This window comes from Lycium ferocissimum, chromosome 8, assembly GCF_029784015.1.
Source record: "Lycium ferocissimum isolate CSIRO_LF1 chromosome 8, AGI_CSIRO_Lferr_CH_V1, whole genome shotgun sequence".
NCBI lineage: Eukaryota > Viridiplantae > Streptophyta > Magnoliopsida > Solanales > Solanaceae > Lycium > Lycium ferocissimum.
Genome location: NC_081349.1, coordinates 9,049,617 through 9,067,277, shown reverse-complemented (window position 1 = coordinate 9,067,277; position 17,661 = coordinate 9,049,617). Strand labels below are relative to the sequence as shown.

Here is a 17,661-nt window from a genome sequence, read left to right as displayed (position 1 = left end):
TTCTCAAGCCCTCCTTTTCTTGCCCTCTTCTTTGACAACCTATTTTACATCCGATTTCAGCCTTTAAGTAAAAACAAATAGTGTACGATGCTCTTGCGAGTATCTTAGGAAGTTGTTCAATCAATTCCTGCTGGTTTAGGCTCTACGCACGAATCTTAAACACATGTAAGCCAATATTTGGTCTTTTAATCTTAGAGGCAAACGATTTCGACAAACGAAATTCGATTGGATGCTATCCCTAACATACCATAAAAAATCACTTACATCTCAATTTCTTTTTTTTAACTTATTTAGTGACGATTCACACTTTCACGAGGCGGATCTAAAACTTGAAAATTGCGTAGTCTAATATGTACATAATTCTAAAGTACTTGATCCACCTCGAATGATGAAACATATGTATACACTAACAATCAGAAAAGCGGAGAGCTTACGGAATTCCATGGTACGACAAGTTCCTTGGACGACTAAATTGGTCATGTTACCAATTATGGCGTGAGGCCAAGATTGAAGAGCATGTAGAGAATGATGAAGACCATTTCCAAAGTGTTGAAAGATGAAGGTCGCCATAGCCAACAGTTGTCATGGTGGTCATGGACCAATATTGAGTTGCAATGTACCTAATCAAAAGACTTGTCTCCTTGTAATTTGGATTCATAGCTCCTAACCAAGTATCTCCTTGTCGAAAAGGTTGGTGGTTTTGCCTTTGTATTTGTGCTTGATGCCCACACGATGCGGCATTGTTTTGAGTATGATAGAGCCATAACAAATCATTAAATTTCTTGTAGTAGTAAATGCAACTTAAGATTATTCTTGGATCTTGGTACAAGAAGTGGTTCCGTGCATGATTTTGCTTGTACAAAGTGGTCAAGCCATTTTTTGTTGTGTGAAATCTTAACGGTTAAACCGATAACCGAACCGATAACATACAATAACCGATTAACCGATAACCCATTAACCGATATTTTAACGGTTCTTTAACGGTTTAACATGTTTACAAACCGATAACCAATAAGTTAAACCGATAATTTTGAAACCCGAACCGAACCGACCGATATGCAGCCCTAAATACTCAAGCGCATACATCGCCTATAGCAATGAAATTGGAATGAAGATCGTGAATGAAAGAAAGACTAAAAGTTACTCCCTCCGGATCAAAAAAAGAGTTCACTTAACCATTTGTACCTTCCCTTAAGAAACTATTCACCCCAAGAAGAAAAAATATGTAAATTAACTAAACTACCCATAATTAAATAAGCATTAGGATTTTGATCACATAACAGTTAATAAGAGCAAATCTAGAAAAATAAGGTTAATTGTTTCTTGATTTAATAAGTGAATACTTTTTTTATTAAAAAAAAAAGGCTAAATGGATACCTTTTTTTTTTTTATTCGGATGGAGTATGTGTTTATATTTGATCTATCTAAATCCCAATAAACAAAATGACTCAAGACACCTATATTAACGGAAAACTGCAAGACCAATTCAATAATTGAAATGCGTGCACTTTTATCGAAATACCACCATATAATATTATATAAAATTAAAAATGATCTTATTGATTAGATTTTTTTGAAAAAAAAATTATCTATCCCCTTTCACATTCAACCCCTTTTAATATATATCTGTACATTCTGACCCTTCCAAGAAATTAGTCATGCATTCACCCCAGAAGTAATTAGATCTTTTATGGAATTTTTTTTTTTCCTTTTTTTCTTTAACTTAAGAGAGATCATATATCATAGTAATAACTTAGCCGATACAAATTTGAGTCTTCTTTTCCGTGGTTATGAAATCCCTCTAAATCGGGGCGGATCCAGAATAAAGGTCATAGGTTGGTTCGAATTCAATAGCTTTGGCTTAGATTATATATACATGTTAAAAGATTTATCAAATTAATAAGTGCAATATATCTCAAACTCAATAAATCAACTGGTTAGAATAGAATTTGGATAAAATTCAGAAATAGCCACTATTTAGTCTATGTAGTTGATAAATAACCATGAAAATGATAATTCCACTATGAAACTCTAGGATATTATCATGGAGTTTCACATGTGAAATTTGGAACTCCATGTCAGTAGCTATATTTCAATTACATGCTTTAAATATGGCTTTTTTACATATATAAATTTGAAACTTGAACCATAAAAGTCCTAGATCCGCCACTTCTTTTAGAACTCTAAATGATCACATATTACGATATACTTATCCTTTTCTATATCAAATTCCAAGCAATGTCCATCTGTCCCAAACATGCATTAGACTAATTTACATAGTCTCTATAAAATTCCCTTAATATCTTCGATAGGGAAAAACTGTCAGTACATTTCCATGTTAGTCAAAGCCACATTTCATTCAAAGAACTCGAAGCTACTTTACATAGTCTCTACGAGTGAAAACACAAAGGACAAAGATCAACTTAATTAAGAAACACGAACAATGCTAAACATTCATAAAAATACAAGCCACTAGTTGATTTCAACATTAATATATATGGTGACAATATAATAATCCAATTCTTATTGCAACTCCATAGAACTATAGAAGTACCATTGCTAGCTAGTTGTATAAGCATTTGTATTAGCCTTAGGATTTGATTCAATACTTTTAGTCCTTTGGAGACTTGGAGCTCGATGAAGCCTGCACCTGAATGAACCTGCATCACCATCAAAGCTTATAGTCTAGTGGGGTTCCTAGTCTAGTCATGTGGTATCAGGTGAAAATCTCCGACATAGTACGACATAATAAATTTGAATTCAATTTTTATCATCCCAAAATTTAGTATTCCATCGGTCCTTAATTATGTGATGCAACTTGACTAGATAATGAGTTTTAAGGGAAAAAAGATAACTTCTAAAATTTGTGATCTAAAATAAGTCAGAAGTACTTTTGCAACTATTACTATTAATCATATCATAATTAAGTGTAAAATAGAAAGTTTAAATTTAAATTAATTCTAAAAATAGGAAGATATCATTTCTTGTAAAGCAGATTAAAAAAGAAAGCGCATCACATAAATTGAGACAAATCGAAATAGAAAATTTGACAAACAAATAGAAAACCTGCATGGGTCGTGGGAGAGCAAAGACAACTGCTCTTTGTCATACTTCCTTGCCTTACTAATCCTCCTGTCGTCACATTTTCAGACGTTGGCGATATCATTTCCGACTCCGTCGATGAATTAATCTCCACCTTCATATCCTTAGTTGTCATTGCTCCTCCTTCCATTCCCTCTTCTGAAAATTCACACCAAGATCTTTAAAACATTACAAAATGTTTACTCAATTTACTAAAATGCAAAAAAATTATACTATTAAAAAAAGGATCAATTTTTGATGAGCTTGATTTTGAACTTACTTGATCTTGGATATGTAGCAAAATGGAACCTCTAGTAAGAAGTTGTTTTTGGTAATAATATTGGGGTATGACTTTAAATAAAGATAAGAACTTTAGAGAAAGTGAAGTGATAGTATAACAGGATTCATGAGGATATTTGGTTGTGGGTAAAACTAAAGGATAAGAAAAAGAAAAAAAAAAGTGATGGGATTGCAGTATAGTAGTAATTTAAAGCAAAGTTAGGTGTAGTCTATCCATATAGTAACATAAATGTAATCCAACTTTCATCTTTAATTCAAATATCTTTAGTCTTTTTCTTTCTTCTGTAACTCTATCAGTGTCACGAGAGATATAATCACCTTCATAAAACGTCCCATCTGCATCCAAAATTATATCACTTTATGGTCATGGTTCAACCACTCCAAATACCCAACGTCATTAGAAGAAGCCTTTAATTTATTTCTTTTTTTCCCTTCCTTCTTCATTTTTTAGAATATTTTGTAGTAGGATGAACATTTGGTGAAAAGATATAGGTGTTGAGAGCATTTCGTGGAAAGTAGTGCAGTAGTGCAAGAATTGTTTTTATTATCCATTCGTTATATAATATTGATTTATTGACTAATCCAAAGTCGCGGTGAGTAAGATCAACTAAAGTGGAAAACGGCTCTGGTTTAAGGGTGGAGTGATCTTACCTATCCCGTCACATTTTGTAGTGATGCGTAGATAAAATTAAAACTATTAGTCTACAATTTCAATCCTGCTTCATCGCTAAATTGCTCGTAGCTAATAATCTTTTTGATAATCCATCTTTGTCGGTCGTTAATTTTTATTTTTATTTTTTTAAATGGTGAATTCTTTCTATCTTTTTTCTTTTAACTTTTTTGGTTTCTGTTTTCTCCTTTAATTTGCTTTGGTGTTAAATCATGATGAACAATAAGGTTACGTGGGAGCACTTTCGTTCAAAGGGTCCCAAAACTGTTATCATGGCTGGGACATTAGAATCCTGAGGGTGGGTTCTCGAATATTACAAAGGACCCTCTTGGTCACATCATTCCATTTGGTCTAAGCAAAACATATGTTAAAGCAGGGAAAGTTTTTCTTTTTGGGTTGGGGGAGGGAGTTTGGTCTTCTCATTTCTTTCCAAATTTAAGCAGTGGAGGAAAATAAGAAAAGATAAGGATTGTATACTTTTGCTAAGAGGAAAATTATTAGTGCTCAAGTATGCAAGTTCGTATTAATGTCTTTATTAGAAGAAAGTATAACAGTTACATCATCTTTGTAAGTTATCTTTTAAGTTTTGTATGTTGTTGAATTGTACTAAATTTGTATTAATATTATATGAAAGTTGTATTAAATTTTAAGAAACCTAATATGAATTTTATACAAAATTTATACAGTTATATACATATTTCATACCGTTTTTATACAGTTTTATATACGAAATTGTGCGCAAAATTTTAAGCTCTAAGAGAGATTCGGAGCGTGGTTTTTTTCCGAATTTCGAAGCGAGATTGTAATTGTATTAAAGTTGTACGATAATTGTATCTTTGAGTTTGTATGAAAATTGTTTTTTTAAGTTGTGTATGTTGTTGTAGCTGTATTAAATTTGTATGAATACTGTATGAAAGTTTTAAACAATGCTGTTGTAGTTATATTAAATTTTCAAAAACCTAACATGAACTTTATACAAAATTTATAGAGTTATATACATATTTCACATCGATTTTATACACGAAATTGTGACCGAAAATCTTGAGTGAGATATACATATGTCATACCGATTTTATACAGTTTCATACACAAAAAATGTAAAAGAAATTCTAAGCCTTGATACATATTTCATACCGATTTCATATAGTTTTCATAAACGAAATTTTGAGGGTAATTTTAAGCCTTGAGCTAATCTTTCAAGCCTTGAGCGAAAACCTTGTATATCTTTTGTAAAAAGACTCCTAATATGTATTGTAAACTGAAAACTCTTTTCACATTTTGTAAATACATTTCTTCTTATGTATATATACGTTTTTCATTTTTTTTGCGTGGATTTTCCTTCAAAGGCGCTGATCTTTAATTTTTGGCCCTCAAATTGCTGGTCTTTAATTTTTTTCCTTTCGCATAAAATAGTGGTCGAAAATACCCAGAGGTTCTGGGTTCAAACCCCACTCAGTCAAAAAAAAAAAAAAATCGCAAGGCAAGGCTTCGCGAAAATTTTGCCTAAGGCAGACTTTGTTTTTTACGCTCTGCTGGGATTCTACAATGGCCTAACTTTTTACCGAATAGACCTAATTTGCTACGAAATTCTGCCTTACGAATTTATTTATTTATTTAATACTTTAATGGGGTTCAAACCCAGAATCTCAGGGGTATTTCGGCCACTTAAAATGCCAAAGGGAAAAAATTAAAGACCTTCAATTTGAGGGGATCAATATAGGGTAAATTACGTATATATACATATTAAGGAGAAATATTTACGAAACGTGACTATAGTTTTCTATTTACAAAACATAACATTACAAACCCTATAACAAACATACTTTTTTTTAAAAAATATATATATTTATTTTAAAAAATATTTTTTATTTTTTTTCGCTCAAACATTTATGTATGAAATGTGTATATCTCGCTCAAGGCTTAAAAAGTTCGCTCAAAATTTAGTGTATGAAAACTGTATGAAATGTGTATATCTCGTTCAAGGCTTAAAAAATCACCTCAAAATTGTATGTATGAAAACGATAAAATTTGTATCTCTCTCAAGGCTTAGAATTTCGCTCACATTTTCGTGTATAAAGTTCATGTTAGATTTCTCTAAAATTAATACAACTACAACAACATTGTATATAACTTTGATACAACATTCAAGACTTAAAATAATCGCTTAAATTTTTGTATATGAAATGTGTATATCTTGCTCAAGGCTTAAAAAATTCGCTCAAATTTTGTGTATGAAATGTGTATATCTCGATCAAGACTTAAACATTACGCTCAAATTTTTATGTATGAGAATGGTATAAAATGTGTATATCTCGCTCAAGACTTAGAATTTCATTCACATTTTGTGTACGAAAAACTATATTAAAAATTTCGCTTATACATACAGCTTTCATACACAAAAATTTGAGGTAATTTTTTAAGCCTTTGAGCAAAAAAAAATTAATTAATTAATTAATTTTTTAAAAAATATACATATTTTTTTTTTGAAAATAAATTAAAAAAACGAAAATATATGAAAATCCGTCATGTTTCGTAAAATATCATTATGTTTTGTAAATAAGAAAAATTATCGTCACGTCTCGTAAATATTTCTCCTTAACATGTATATATAAATAGTTTTCCCATTAATATACCGCCCCCTTATAAGGCCATTTGTGCGGATGACCTTACTTTTTTCCTCTTACCCAAACTGTTTAGGTCCAAGTTGATGACTTCACCAGAATTGGGCCTCTTTGGCCCAACCTTTTCAAAACAATTGTTGGATACTTCAATGAGGACTTTACATAACTACGCCATATTAAAAGGGATATCTACATAGCTTAACTAACTACTAGTACATATTTATATTTAGTAGCTATAGTTTAGATTAATTACATCCTATAACTAAGAGTAATATGTTAAATACAATTAATAGCTACATATATATTTAAAGTAGAATACTCATCATCACATTATTCCCAACCCAACCCTCCCATCTCTCTCTCCCCTCTTCCCCCACTGGAAGAGTCGTCCTCTTTTGTTCTTCAGATTTGCCTTCAATTTAGTCAAATCGAATATTTGCTCCCATCCTCATCCTCTTTTGTTCCTATATTACTTCAATTTAGTCCTTCTTTGTCCTCTCTGCACATATTTGCAGAAAGGCCAGGTGGATATTTGCAGATCTAATAGATTCGTATGGAGTAAATAGAGATGAGGATGAACGGGTCGACGTCGTGGCACCGTCGCCGCCAGATCTGGCAGCGATTCATAAACCAGATCTGGTAGACTAATTTTTTTGTGTTCGCCGGTGCTTTCGCCAGTTTTTCGCCGGCGGTGACGGTGACAGCATCCATGTTAATATTTTGTTTGGTTTCACTGGATTTAGTGGTGGTCCAGGCGGCGGCGGTGAGGCTCCGGTTCGGCAAATCAGGCCGGAACTAGTGGCGATTGTATTCACTTTTTTGAGTTTTTTTTTGTTAATTTTTTAGATTGTATTCATTTATTTAGGGCGTATTTTGTTAATTTTTGGTGTATATATGTTTTTTTGTATTCAGTTTTACTCGCTTTATTCATTAATACAACGAGCCCCTTTATGAATACAGCTTAAATTTTTAGATTTGTATCCATTTTTTTAGGGTGTATTTGTTAATTGTTGGTGTATATATTCAGTTTTACTCGCTGTATTCATGAATATAACGAGCCCGTTTATGAATACAGATAGTCATTTCATGAATACAGTGAAAAAGAAAAAAGAAAAATCGTTGTATTCATGAACACAGCGGGAAAAAAATGAATACAGCGGGAAAAAAATGAATACAGCAAAAAAAAAAAAAAAAAAAAAAAAAAAAAAGTAGCTACACCATGTAAATATTGAAAATGTAGCTATGCCCAATTTTAACCCCCTAAAATGTAGTCATATATGTAAAATTCCCATATTAAAAAGAGAAAATGACATAGGATGCCTCTTTTGTATGGATAAAAAATGTATCTGACACGTGGACCAATAGGTAGACGACATATGTCAATACATTCAACGACGAATAAATATTAGACGGTAATGCCAAATAAAGCATTTACGAAAAGACAACAAACTGAACCTACGGAGAGAGCATCAACGGAAACAACAGATAAAGATCTTCTTTATTGCGCATTAAATAGAATTAATTCAGTAATAGCTCAAACGGATATTAACGGACCGAATCAATGAGATTAAATGACAGTCATCAATTCACCAATTAGTGATTGCTGTTACAAATACACAACGGAAAGAGCATCAGAGGAGATCATTGACCTATAAATAGAATTCTCATTGAGAGAGAAGGGGCATCCAAGTCTGAATAAGAAAAATACACTATTATCATTATTTCTAGATTATTGTTGTTTTGATTCTTTGGAGATCAAGTTTTCTTTCATTCTTGAAGATTAAGGATTACGCTATTGTTGTTCATCAATATTGGAATAAGTTTACTCTTTCCTTTTTATTTATCTATTCTTTATCAATAATCAAAAACTTATTTACTTTAATTCTTTTATTCATATCAAATTACTACCAACTGTGGTTAACCTCAGCACAAATTCAACTATTTGAGTAAAACACAAATTTTGACTCAAACAGTTTGGCGCCATCTGTGGGAATTCTACAGTTGGCTTTCTAGTTTGATCTCTATATTATCTCAGTTTACACAAGCATTATTACTTTGGTATTTCCTTCTGCCTTTTTACTCAAATATGATAGGAGTTAGTTCTACACCACCCATTGACTGAAATAGAAATACCAATGAAGAAGTACTGGTTGACCCAACTAATGGGACAACGGGAAATACATCAATGGAGGATCCAAACCAAGCTTCAATCCCAGTAGGAGATTTACGGGAGTTTCTGAAAGGAGAGATGACGGAGGTAATGAAACAAATGATGGCGGAAATACGACAAAATTCCACGCAACCGCCTACAATGAACGAAGTCGCTGGTTCTAGTCTATCAGTACCTCCAGAACAGAGAAACTCAAACCGGGAGCCGACCAATGCCGACGATCTCGGCGTGACATTAGAGGCTACAGGGCATGCCGATGCTGATGCCGATATCAATCCAATCATACTTGTTCCGATATTACAGCAGTTCGAGGAACATATGAAAAAGTTCAAAGAACATGAGGAAAGAATCAGTAGAATACCTGGGGCACCTCCTGCAATCAAAGAAGAGGATGATAGTGATTACATATATCATCCGGGGAAAGATTCTGCAGATTTGGAGCATGTTCCAGAAAGTTTCAAATTACCAAAATAAAGAAATATGATGGAACTACTGACCCCCAAGATCATATCACTACCTATATATCCGCTATTCAGGCCTGTGATCTTAGACCTAAGATGACTCGTTCCATTATGATTAAACGATTTAGGCAAGTACTAACAGGAGGAGTGTTGGATTGGTATGCAAAATTGCCCCAAATTCACTTGAATCCTTTGTGGATTTGGTGGATAAATTCAAAAAGGCACATCTTTGGGGCAAGGAAAGCAGAGAAAAGAATGGAAGATATATTTAACATCAAGCAAAGGAGGGATGAAACCCTACAAGAATTCATTCACCGGTTCCAGAAACACCGCAATGCCTTGCCACAAACTAAAGACAAATGGGCTGGGATTGCGTTCCGACATGCATTACATCCCAATTGAACGTCGGCAACCAAGGATCTCGCCAAACATTTAATTGAATACCCGACAAAGACCTGGGATGATATATATTATCAATATTGTTCAAAAATTCGGATAGAACAGGATATCATTAATCCAATCATGAGGAAGTCACCGCCATCAACCAGGGATACGACAAGTAGAAGCAATTTCAGAAGAAACGGTGGAGATAGGACGCATAGAAGGGAACGCTATGAACCATATTATCCACGCGGAAGTCATGAAAGGACACGAAGGAATAATCAATAAAGACATAGATCACCACCAGCAACAGGGTCTTCCCGAGGAAATTACAACACCGGAGCTCTAAAACTCATGGATTTTAATTTTTGTGTATCGACGTCAGAAGTTGTTGCGGCATTGGATAAATTGGGGAATAGGGTCAAATGGACCGGAAAGATGAAATCAGATCCAAGCAAAAGAAATCCAGAACATTTATGTGAATTTCACAAAGGACATGGTCATAAGACTGAAGATTGTCATGCATTGCGATTGGCAGTCGCTGATCTCTTGGAACAAGGACATTTGACGGAGTTACTTTTGGAGAAAGGCAAACAAGCATATTATAGAAATAGGGAACAAAGAGTGCTGCCACCACTTCCCGAGCCAAAACGGGTGGTAAATTTCATTACAGGTGGAGCAGACACCAATATTACAGGAGGGCTGGACATCAACAAAGTTACTTATACTTCAGGCGTGAAGTTTAAAAGGATAACAACTCGAAGTGAAAAAAGAGATAGACTGGCTCTTGTCCAAGATTGTATCACCTTCGACGAAGCCGACGCCGATAATATGCAATTCCCGCATAATGATGGATTAGTAATTACTTTATGTATTTTAGATACTGATATTAAACGTGTTTTTGTTGATCAGGGAAGTGCAGCCAACATCATAAACATCAGGATCATAGAAGAGATGAAATTGACGAGCAAAATAATCCACATATCCGTCATGCTCACTGGGTTTAATAATTCAACAGAAAGAACTCTGGGTGAAATCATTTTACCAGTAGTAGCGGGCGGAGTAGAATTGGAAACGGCTTTTTCAATTATGTCCTTTGCGATGGCTTACAACATGATAGTTGGACGTCCCTGGATCCATGCCATGAAAGCAGTGGCATCTACATATCACCAAGTGGTCAAATTCCCAACACCATGGGGAGTAGGTGAAGTTCGAAGAGCGCAAAGAATTTCCAGAGACTGTTACGCAGTGGCAATAAAGAAAGGCGTGCCGAAGGTGGAACATTTCAAACCAAAAAACGAATGTAAGAAAGATAAACAGGTCTACCAAATACTGCAGCAAACAGGATCAAGCACCAAGGACGCAGAAAAGGACGCTATACAAGACCTTTCAATAGAAGAACAATCAACGGCTACAGTTGAAGATCTTAACCCAATGCCATTTGACGAGGCATCTCCAGAAAAGCGCACATTCATCGGGTGTAAACTGCGCCAACCGGCGCCAGAGATAGTGACCCACAAATTACACATCGATCCTTATCACAGACCTGTAAAACAACCCCGAAGAAGGTTCCCCGATGATAGAAGTAAGTTCATAAGAAGTACAAAGGTTGTTGAAATCCGGGTCCATAAGGCCGGTGGAACATACGGAATGGGTATCGAATCTGGTAGTAGTGCCAAAGAAGAATGGAAAGATGTAGATGTGTGTAGATTTCACAGATCTAAATAAAGCATGTCCAAAAGATCCATTCCCACTTCCTCATATAGATCAAATGATAGACGCCACAGCCGGCCATGAATTGTTAAGTTTTCTTAATGCATATTCAGGCTACAATAAAACCAAGATGAATCCTGCAGATCAAACAAAAACAACATTTATAACACCGAGGGGTTTGCACTGTTATAACGTAATGCCGTCTGGACTCAAGAACGCTGGTGCAACATATCAACGGTTGGTAAACACGATGTTCAAAGATCAGTTGGGAAAAACAATGGAAGTATATATTGACGATATGGTGGTAAAATCGGAAAGAGCTGAAGATCACCTGATTCATTTAAAAGAAGCCTTTGCAATACTAAGGCAATTTAACATGAAGCTGAACCCAGAAAAATGTGCATTTGGTGTATCATCCGGAAAGTTCTTGGGATTCATGGTTTCAAAGTGAGGAATAGAGATAAATCCAAACCAGATAAATGCTATAGAAAACATTCCAGATAATCTTAACAGCATAAAGGAGGTGCAAAGTTTGACTGGGCGAGTAGCAGCGCTATCTCGATTTATTTCAAGGTCATCAGAGAGGTGTCACAAATTCTTCACTGCGTTGAAGAAACAACAAGACTTTAAGTGGACGTTGGAATGTAAACAAGCATTGCAAGAGCTCAAGAAATACCTTTCAAGTCCACCACTGCTGTCAAAACCAAACCCCTAGGAGAAGCTGTTTCTATACCTTGCCATTTCAGAGGTGTCAGTAAGTGCGGTTCGAATGTACGGGAAGATGAAGGTAAACAATCCCCAATTTGTTATGTTAGTAAAACGCTTTTAGATGCCGAAACTAGATATCCACATTTAGAAAAATTGGCACTAGCTTTAATACAGGCTGCTAGAAAATTAAGACAGTATTTTCAAAGTCATCCCATTGTCGTGGTAACAACATTCCCTCTACGGAGTATTCTTCATAGACCGGAATTGTCAGGCAGGTTAGCTAAATGGGCAATTGATCTTAGTGAATTCGATATTTCTTATCAGCCTAGAAATGCTATAAAATCGCAAATTCTTGCTGATTTTGTGGCAGATTTTAGTTCAAAATTGTATTTGAAAGCAGAGAAAGAAACCGTCACTAATTCGGGGTCATCCCCCGGGATATGGACCCTATATACGGATGGAGCATCTAATGAAAGTGTATCGGGATTAGGTTTAGTACTAAAAGTACCCAGTGGTGAAATTGTCGGCCAATCCATAAAATGCCCAAAAATTACTAACAATGAGGCTGAGTATGTGGCTGTTGTTGCAGGTTTAAAGCTTGCTTTAGAGTATAGAGCAGAAAGCATCAAAGTACACTGTGATTCGCAATTGGTGGTTAACCAGGTAAATGGAACTTTCAGCATAAAAGAACCACGAATGTAGAAGTATCAAACACAAATCTCAGACCTATTGGCAAGATTCAAAAAATAGGGGTTAGAGCAGGTTCCACGGGAAAGCAACACCGAGGCCTGTGGCTTAGCAAAGCTAGCATCAGCTGCTGATCTCGCAGAGCCGGGGAGCAGGAGTGTGATCCATTTATTACATCCAATTAGTAGCGAAATTGAAATACGAGCAACAAGATCAACACATGATTGGAGAAATAAGATACTTGATTATTTGCAACAAGGGACTTTACCCTCAGATAAGAAAGAAGCGCGAAAATTACGGGTAAAAGCTTCTAGATATTGCCTAGTTTATGGAGAACTATATCGGAGAACCTTTGGAGGACCACTCGCCAAGCGTTTAGGCCTAGCAGAGACAGAACCCGCTATGCAACAAGTGCATAGTGGATATTGTGGAAATCACTCCGGGGGGAGATCATTAGCCCGATCTTTGTTACGTGCAGGTTATTATTGGAACACCATAGGCAAAGATTCGCAAAGTTTTGTGCGACGATGCAAAGAATGCCAAGCATATGCATCTGCAATACACCAACCTGAGGAGCCATTGCATTCAGTCATTACCTCATGGACATTCATGAAATGGGGACTCGACATCATGGGACCATTTCCTGAAGCTAAAGGTAAAGTAAAATTCAAGTAAAATAAAATTCTTACTTGTTGCAATTGACTATTTTTCTAAGTGGGTGGAAGCAGGAGCATACCCAAAAGTTGGACAGGAGCAGGTTATTAATTTCATCTGGAAAGACATCATATGCCGATTTGAAATTCCAAAGGAGATCAACTGTGACAATGGGAAGCAATTTATTGGGGCGGAGATAACAAATTTCCTTCAAAATCTTGGAATCATACGAATAACGTTGTCACACCCTAATATATACACGGTTCCCGGCCAAAAAAGGGCTCGGAGAACCGGACACATCATACTCCGGAATAAAGCAAAGTGCGCACGATAACATAACCGGCTCTGGACTCGGCGAAAGATGTAACAACAGAACGCACGAGCAGAGTCGTGAGTAACCAAATATAGTTTAAAACATTTTCAAAGACTCAATAGGTTGACCAAAACGAACCATCATTTAAAAGCCAAAACAATAGTCAAATCAGGTTTCCTCCGAACGTCACTCGGGAACAGATCAAATAGAACTTTTAGGAACCATAGATACGCGTCAAAATCGTATGCATAAAACCCTCATTTCAAACTTAACGGATAAATAAGTAACCATACTCGGGGGTCGGAATCAGTAGCCACCTTAAGTTCTTTCAAAGGTCGTCAGAACTATACAAAGGAAAGTCGCGGGACCCACGGATGTGCGTCAACCCAATCCGGGCCCGCCTATGAAAGTTAAAGTCATTATACGTTATGAAGTCATTTACGAGCATATCAAAGCAATCCGATTCTGTCTATGAAAGTTACGGACATTTTTAGACATAGGATCCTTTAGGAACAAAACCATTTATACAACATTTTAAATCCAATCATATCAAAGACATATAGACCATAGCTTGACCATATAAGGATACCAATATCATGAGATGAATAGGAATCGTAACCATGCTCGGATTTTACGAATAGAATTACCCCCAAAGCTCATATCATCTCATAACTTACTTGCGTCTAGGACATGCCAAAAGAAAAGAAGGATAAGCTTTACATACCTCGTCCGCTTCCTAAGCTAATCCAAACTTAAGTCTCGGGCTCTCCAAGGGCTACAATAACGTCATTAAACACCAAACATTAGCTTCAAGTACTTAAGGATTCAATCCTAAGCCATCACTGTTATTTACAGTAAATTTGGGCAAAGATTTCCCCTATAAGTTCAATAACCCCGAGAATTCAACTCGGCCAATATTATCAACAACAATACCAACAACCATTCCAACAACATCAACAATGAATTCAAAACACATTCTAACATTGGCAACCTTCATCCACATAATTCGACGACATTCCATTTACATTCAATTCAACTACATACAATCAAGCCAATCCCAATGATCTCACATTTAAGTACTAATCCAAAACCATTCAAACAAAATTCAAGAACGCTTCAAACGATCCGCAAAATATTCAAAACAACCCAACCATATACTACCTCACCCGAAACTTCCCAATTCCAATAGGAACAACAACAACACATTTCTTTCTTTCAAATTCATCAACTACTCCAACAATCCACACTTTAGCAACATTATCTTCATAAATACAAGAAACTATATTTAATTCACATTAGCTTCCAAAACATTTCACACATAATTTTATCTTCAACTTAATTCATTAAACCTTTATTTACATCATAGAATCCACAACACAACAACCAAAAATACTAAATAAAATTTAGTTCATTCCTTGTCACAAAACAGCCCATACTCACGCTCAACATCAACATACAAAGTTTCATGAATTTCATCCATTTCTACACACTATTCCCTCCGTTCTAATCCGTTAAAACTCCGAATAAACTTGTTAACAATGAAAAGGAACCTTAATATTACCTTAAGTGTGCATCCACCACGTCCACCCTCTTCTCCTTGGTTGATTTTTAGCTCAAATTGAAGGCAACGCGACGTACGACACTTTTCTCTTCATGGGCTTCGGAATTCGGGGCGCGGATTTTGGTCAAAATTAGTTTTTCTTCTCTCCAAGGCTCTTCTCTCTCTCTTTCCAGAATTTTCTGGGTGTTTTGGTATGAAAAATGAGGAGAAAAGGCTGATATTTCATTTAAAAAGGTGTGGGTAATGGGCCTGACCCGGTTGGGCTCGGGTTGGGCCTGGCCCACTGACCTTTCTGCCTTAAAACGTTCATATCTCCTTATCCCGATGTCGCCTGTGAACTTACAACCTATGGTCGTAAATTATCTACAACTTTCATTCTGGGAGTTTTCCCAAATTCCAAACTCATAATACCGTTTTAGCCCCTCGAAGTCAGATCACCCGAAGACGTTTTCTTAAATCGCCCTTTTGGAGGGCTTACACTCATTTTTAGCTTATGGGTCCTTCTTAGGACTTGCTCAACTTCACATGTACCACCCATATATCTCTTCATATGTCCTTTATAAAATCCCGACATGTGGGTCCCACCTTAACACACGGCCACTTTGGCCTTTTCATGAAATTTTTATTTCAACTTCTAGCCTTTAATTTTCATGAAATGCTTAACTTTCCATAATTCACTTTTAACCCCAAATTTTTCTTATTCCAAATTTACCCTTAACATTCCATGCCAATGAAAAGATGAATATGCAACTTGTGCATTAACACAAAATCAACAAAACCGGAAATTAAAAGTCTTGTCCATAACTTGTCGCAACCAACTTAAAATATTCCAACGTGCAAAATACGGGATATAACAAACGTCTTCATCATATCGCCCATCTGGCAATGGACAAGCAGAATCCACAAACAAAACAATACTTAGAGTGTTAAAAAGACGACTCGGCAATGCAAAAGGAAGTTAGCCTGATGTCCTTCCTGAAGCTCTTTGGTCTTACCGAGTTACACACAAAACTAGCACTGGAGAAACCCCGTTTTCATTAGTCTATGGAGCAGAAGCGCTGGTACCAATCGAAGTAATAGAGACAAGCATACGGTATGCACATGCAAAAGATGCAAAAAATATGGAGGCGATGAATGATGGACTTGATCTGCTGGAAGAACACCGAGAATTGGCTTTAATCAAGTTGACAACGCAGAAACAGCAAGTGGAAAGATATTACAACAATAAAACCAAATTACGACAAATCAAAAATGGGGACTTGGTCGTGCGAATGGTAACTCCAGCTACCAAGATACCGAATGAAGGTAAATTGGAGCAAATTGGGAAGGGCCTTATAAAGTTATAGCTGATGCAGGGAAAGGAACATTTCAATTGGAGACTTTGGAAGGGAAAATTGTCTCCAACAACTGCAACACAAGCAACTTGAAGCTCTTCCATTCCTAAAAATCTAGTTGCATTCAACAAGCTGTACTCTTTTTCCCTTACTCGAATTTTGTCCCATTCGGGTTTTACCGGGAAGGTTTTTAACGAGGCAGTAAGTTGAATGTATGGGAAATTGGCTACGGGCGACATTCTTTAGTCCTTCATACTTCAAAACAAAACAATGGGGGACTAACTGATAATAGAATCCATCCGCCACTCTGAAAATGTACAGGCTAAAACCTCCGGGTTCGATTCATAAACTAACAACCATGTGTGTAATAAAGTCGATTATGACATGATCTTTGTAAGTTTATATGGTATATCCATGATTCCGATCATAATTACTCTCTGCAATTGAGTTCTGTTGGTTCTAGTTATGATTCCGATCATATTATTTTCAAGTAATTATATTCATGATTCCGATTATATTTTTGATAGTATTCATGATTCCGATCATACATACTAGCAATACATTCATAATACCGGAAGTTTCCAGTTCCATTAGCTGATAAAAATGGAATTTGGCATACGACTTTTTCACCCAATAAGTCAAACTTCCCAAAAATTAAAATTACAAGTCTACTTACAAGGATTTTGATATTTAAAATCTTAATCGGATTGATCACCTGCGAAAGATCTTAAGTAAAGAAAACTTCCAAGAGATTGTTTATAACAAAGGCAAAACATGAATAAAAAAATTTCAGCCTTACAAGAAAAAGACACGGCAAACGAAACATTCAAACATGCGAAGAAGAAACTGTTGAAGAAGAGGGAAGAAAGGCATCTTGAGAAATTTGCACAGGAGTACTCTCAGGAATATTCCCTATGCTTAAATCTTCCCCAATGGAAGTTCCCTCAGATGAAGGATGAAGGGCATCCTTGGCGATTTGCACAAAAGCACTCTCGGAAACATTCCTG

General features: G+C 35.8%; 2 protein-coding genes across 2 annotated transcripts; one reads left to right on the top strand and one right to left on the bottom strand.

Annotated features, from left to right (window-relative positions):
• Window positions 1–2,338: 2,338 nt before the first annotated feature.
• On the bottom strand, window positions 2,339–3,546 carry LOC132066599 (uncharacterized). The gene is made up of 3 exons (XM_059459880.1): window positions 3,362–3,546; window positions 3,067–3,240; window positions 2,339–2,660 (listed from the first exon to the last, which is right to left on the bottom strand). Exons 2-3 carry the CDS (start codon window positions 3,230–3,232, stop codon window positions 2,560–2,562), a joined length of 267 nt encoding a protein of 88 aa, XP_059315863.1. The 5' UTR covers window positions 3,233–3,240; window positions 3,362–3,546; the 3' UTR covers window positions 2,339–2,559.
• Window positions 3,547–11,593: 8,047 nt separating this feature from the next.
• On the top strand, window positions 11,594–13,467 carry LOC132066002 (uncharacterized). The gene is made up of 3 exons (XM_059459410.1): window positions 11,594–11,844; window positions 12,144–12,768; window positions 12,856–13,467. Exons 1-3 carry the CDS (start codon window positions 11,594–11,596, stop codon window positions 13,465–13,467), a joined length of 1,488 nt encoding a protein of 495 aa, XP_059315393.1.
• The last annotated feature ends 4,194 nt before the right edge of the window (window positions 13,468–17,661 follow it).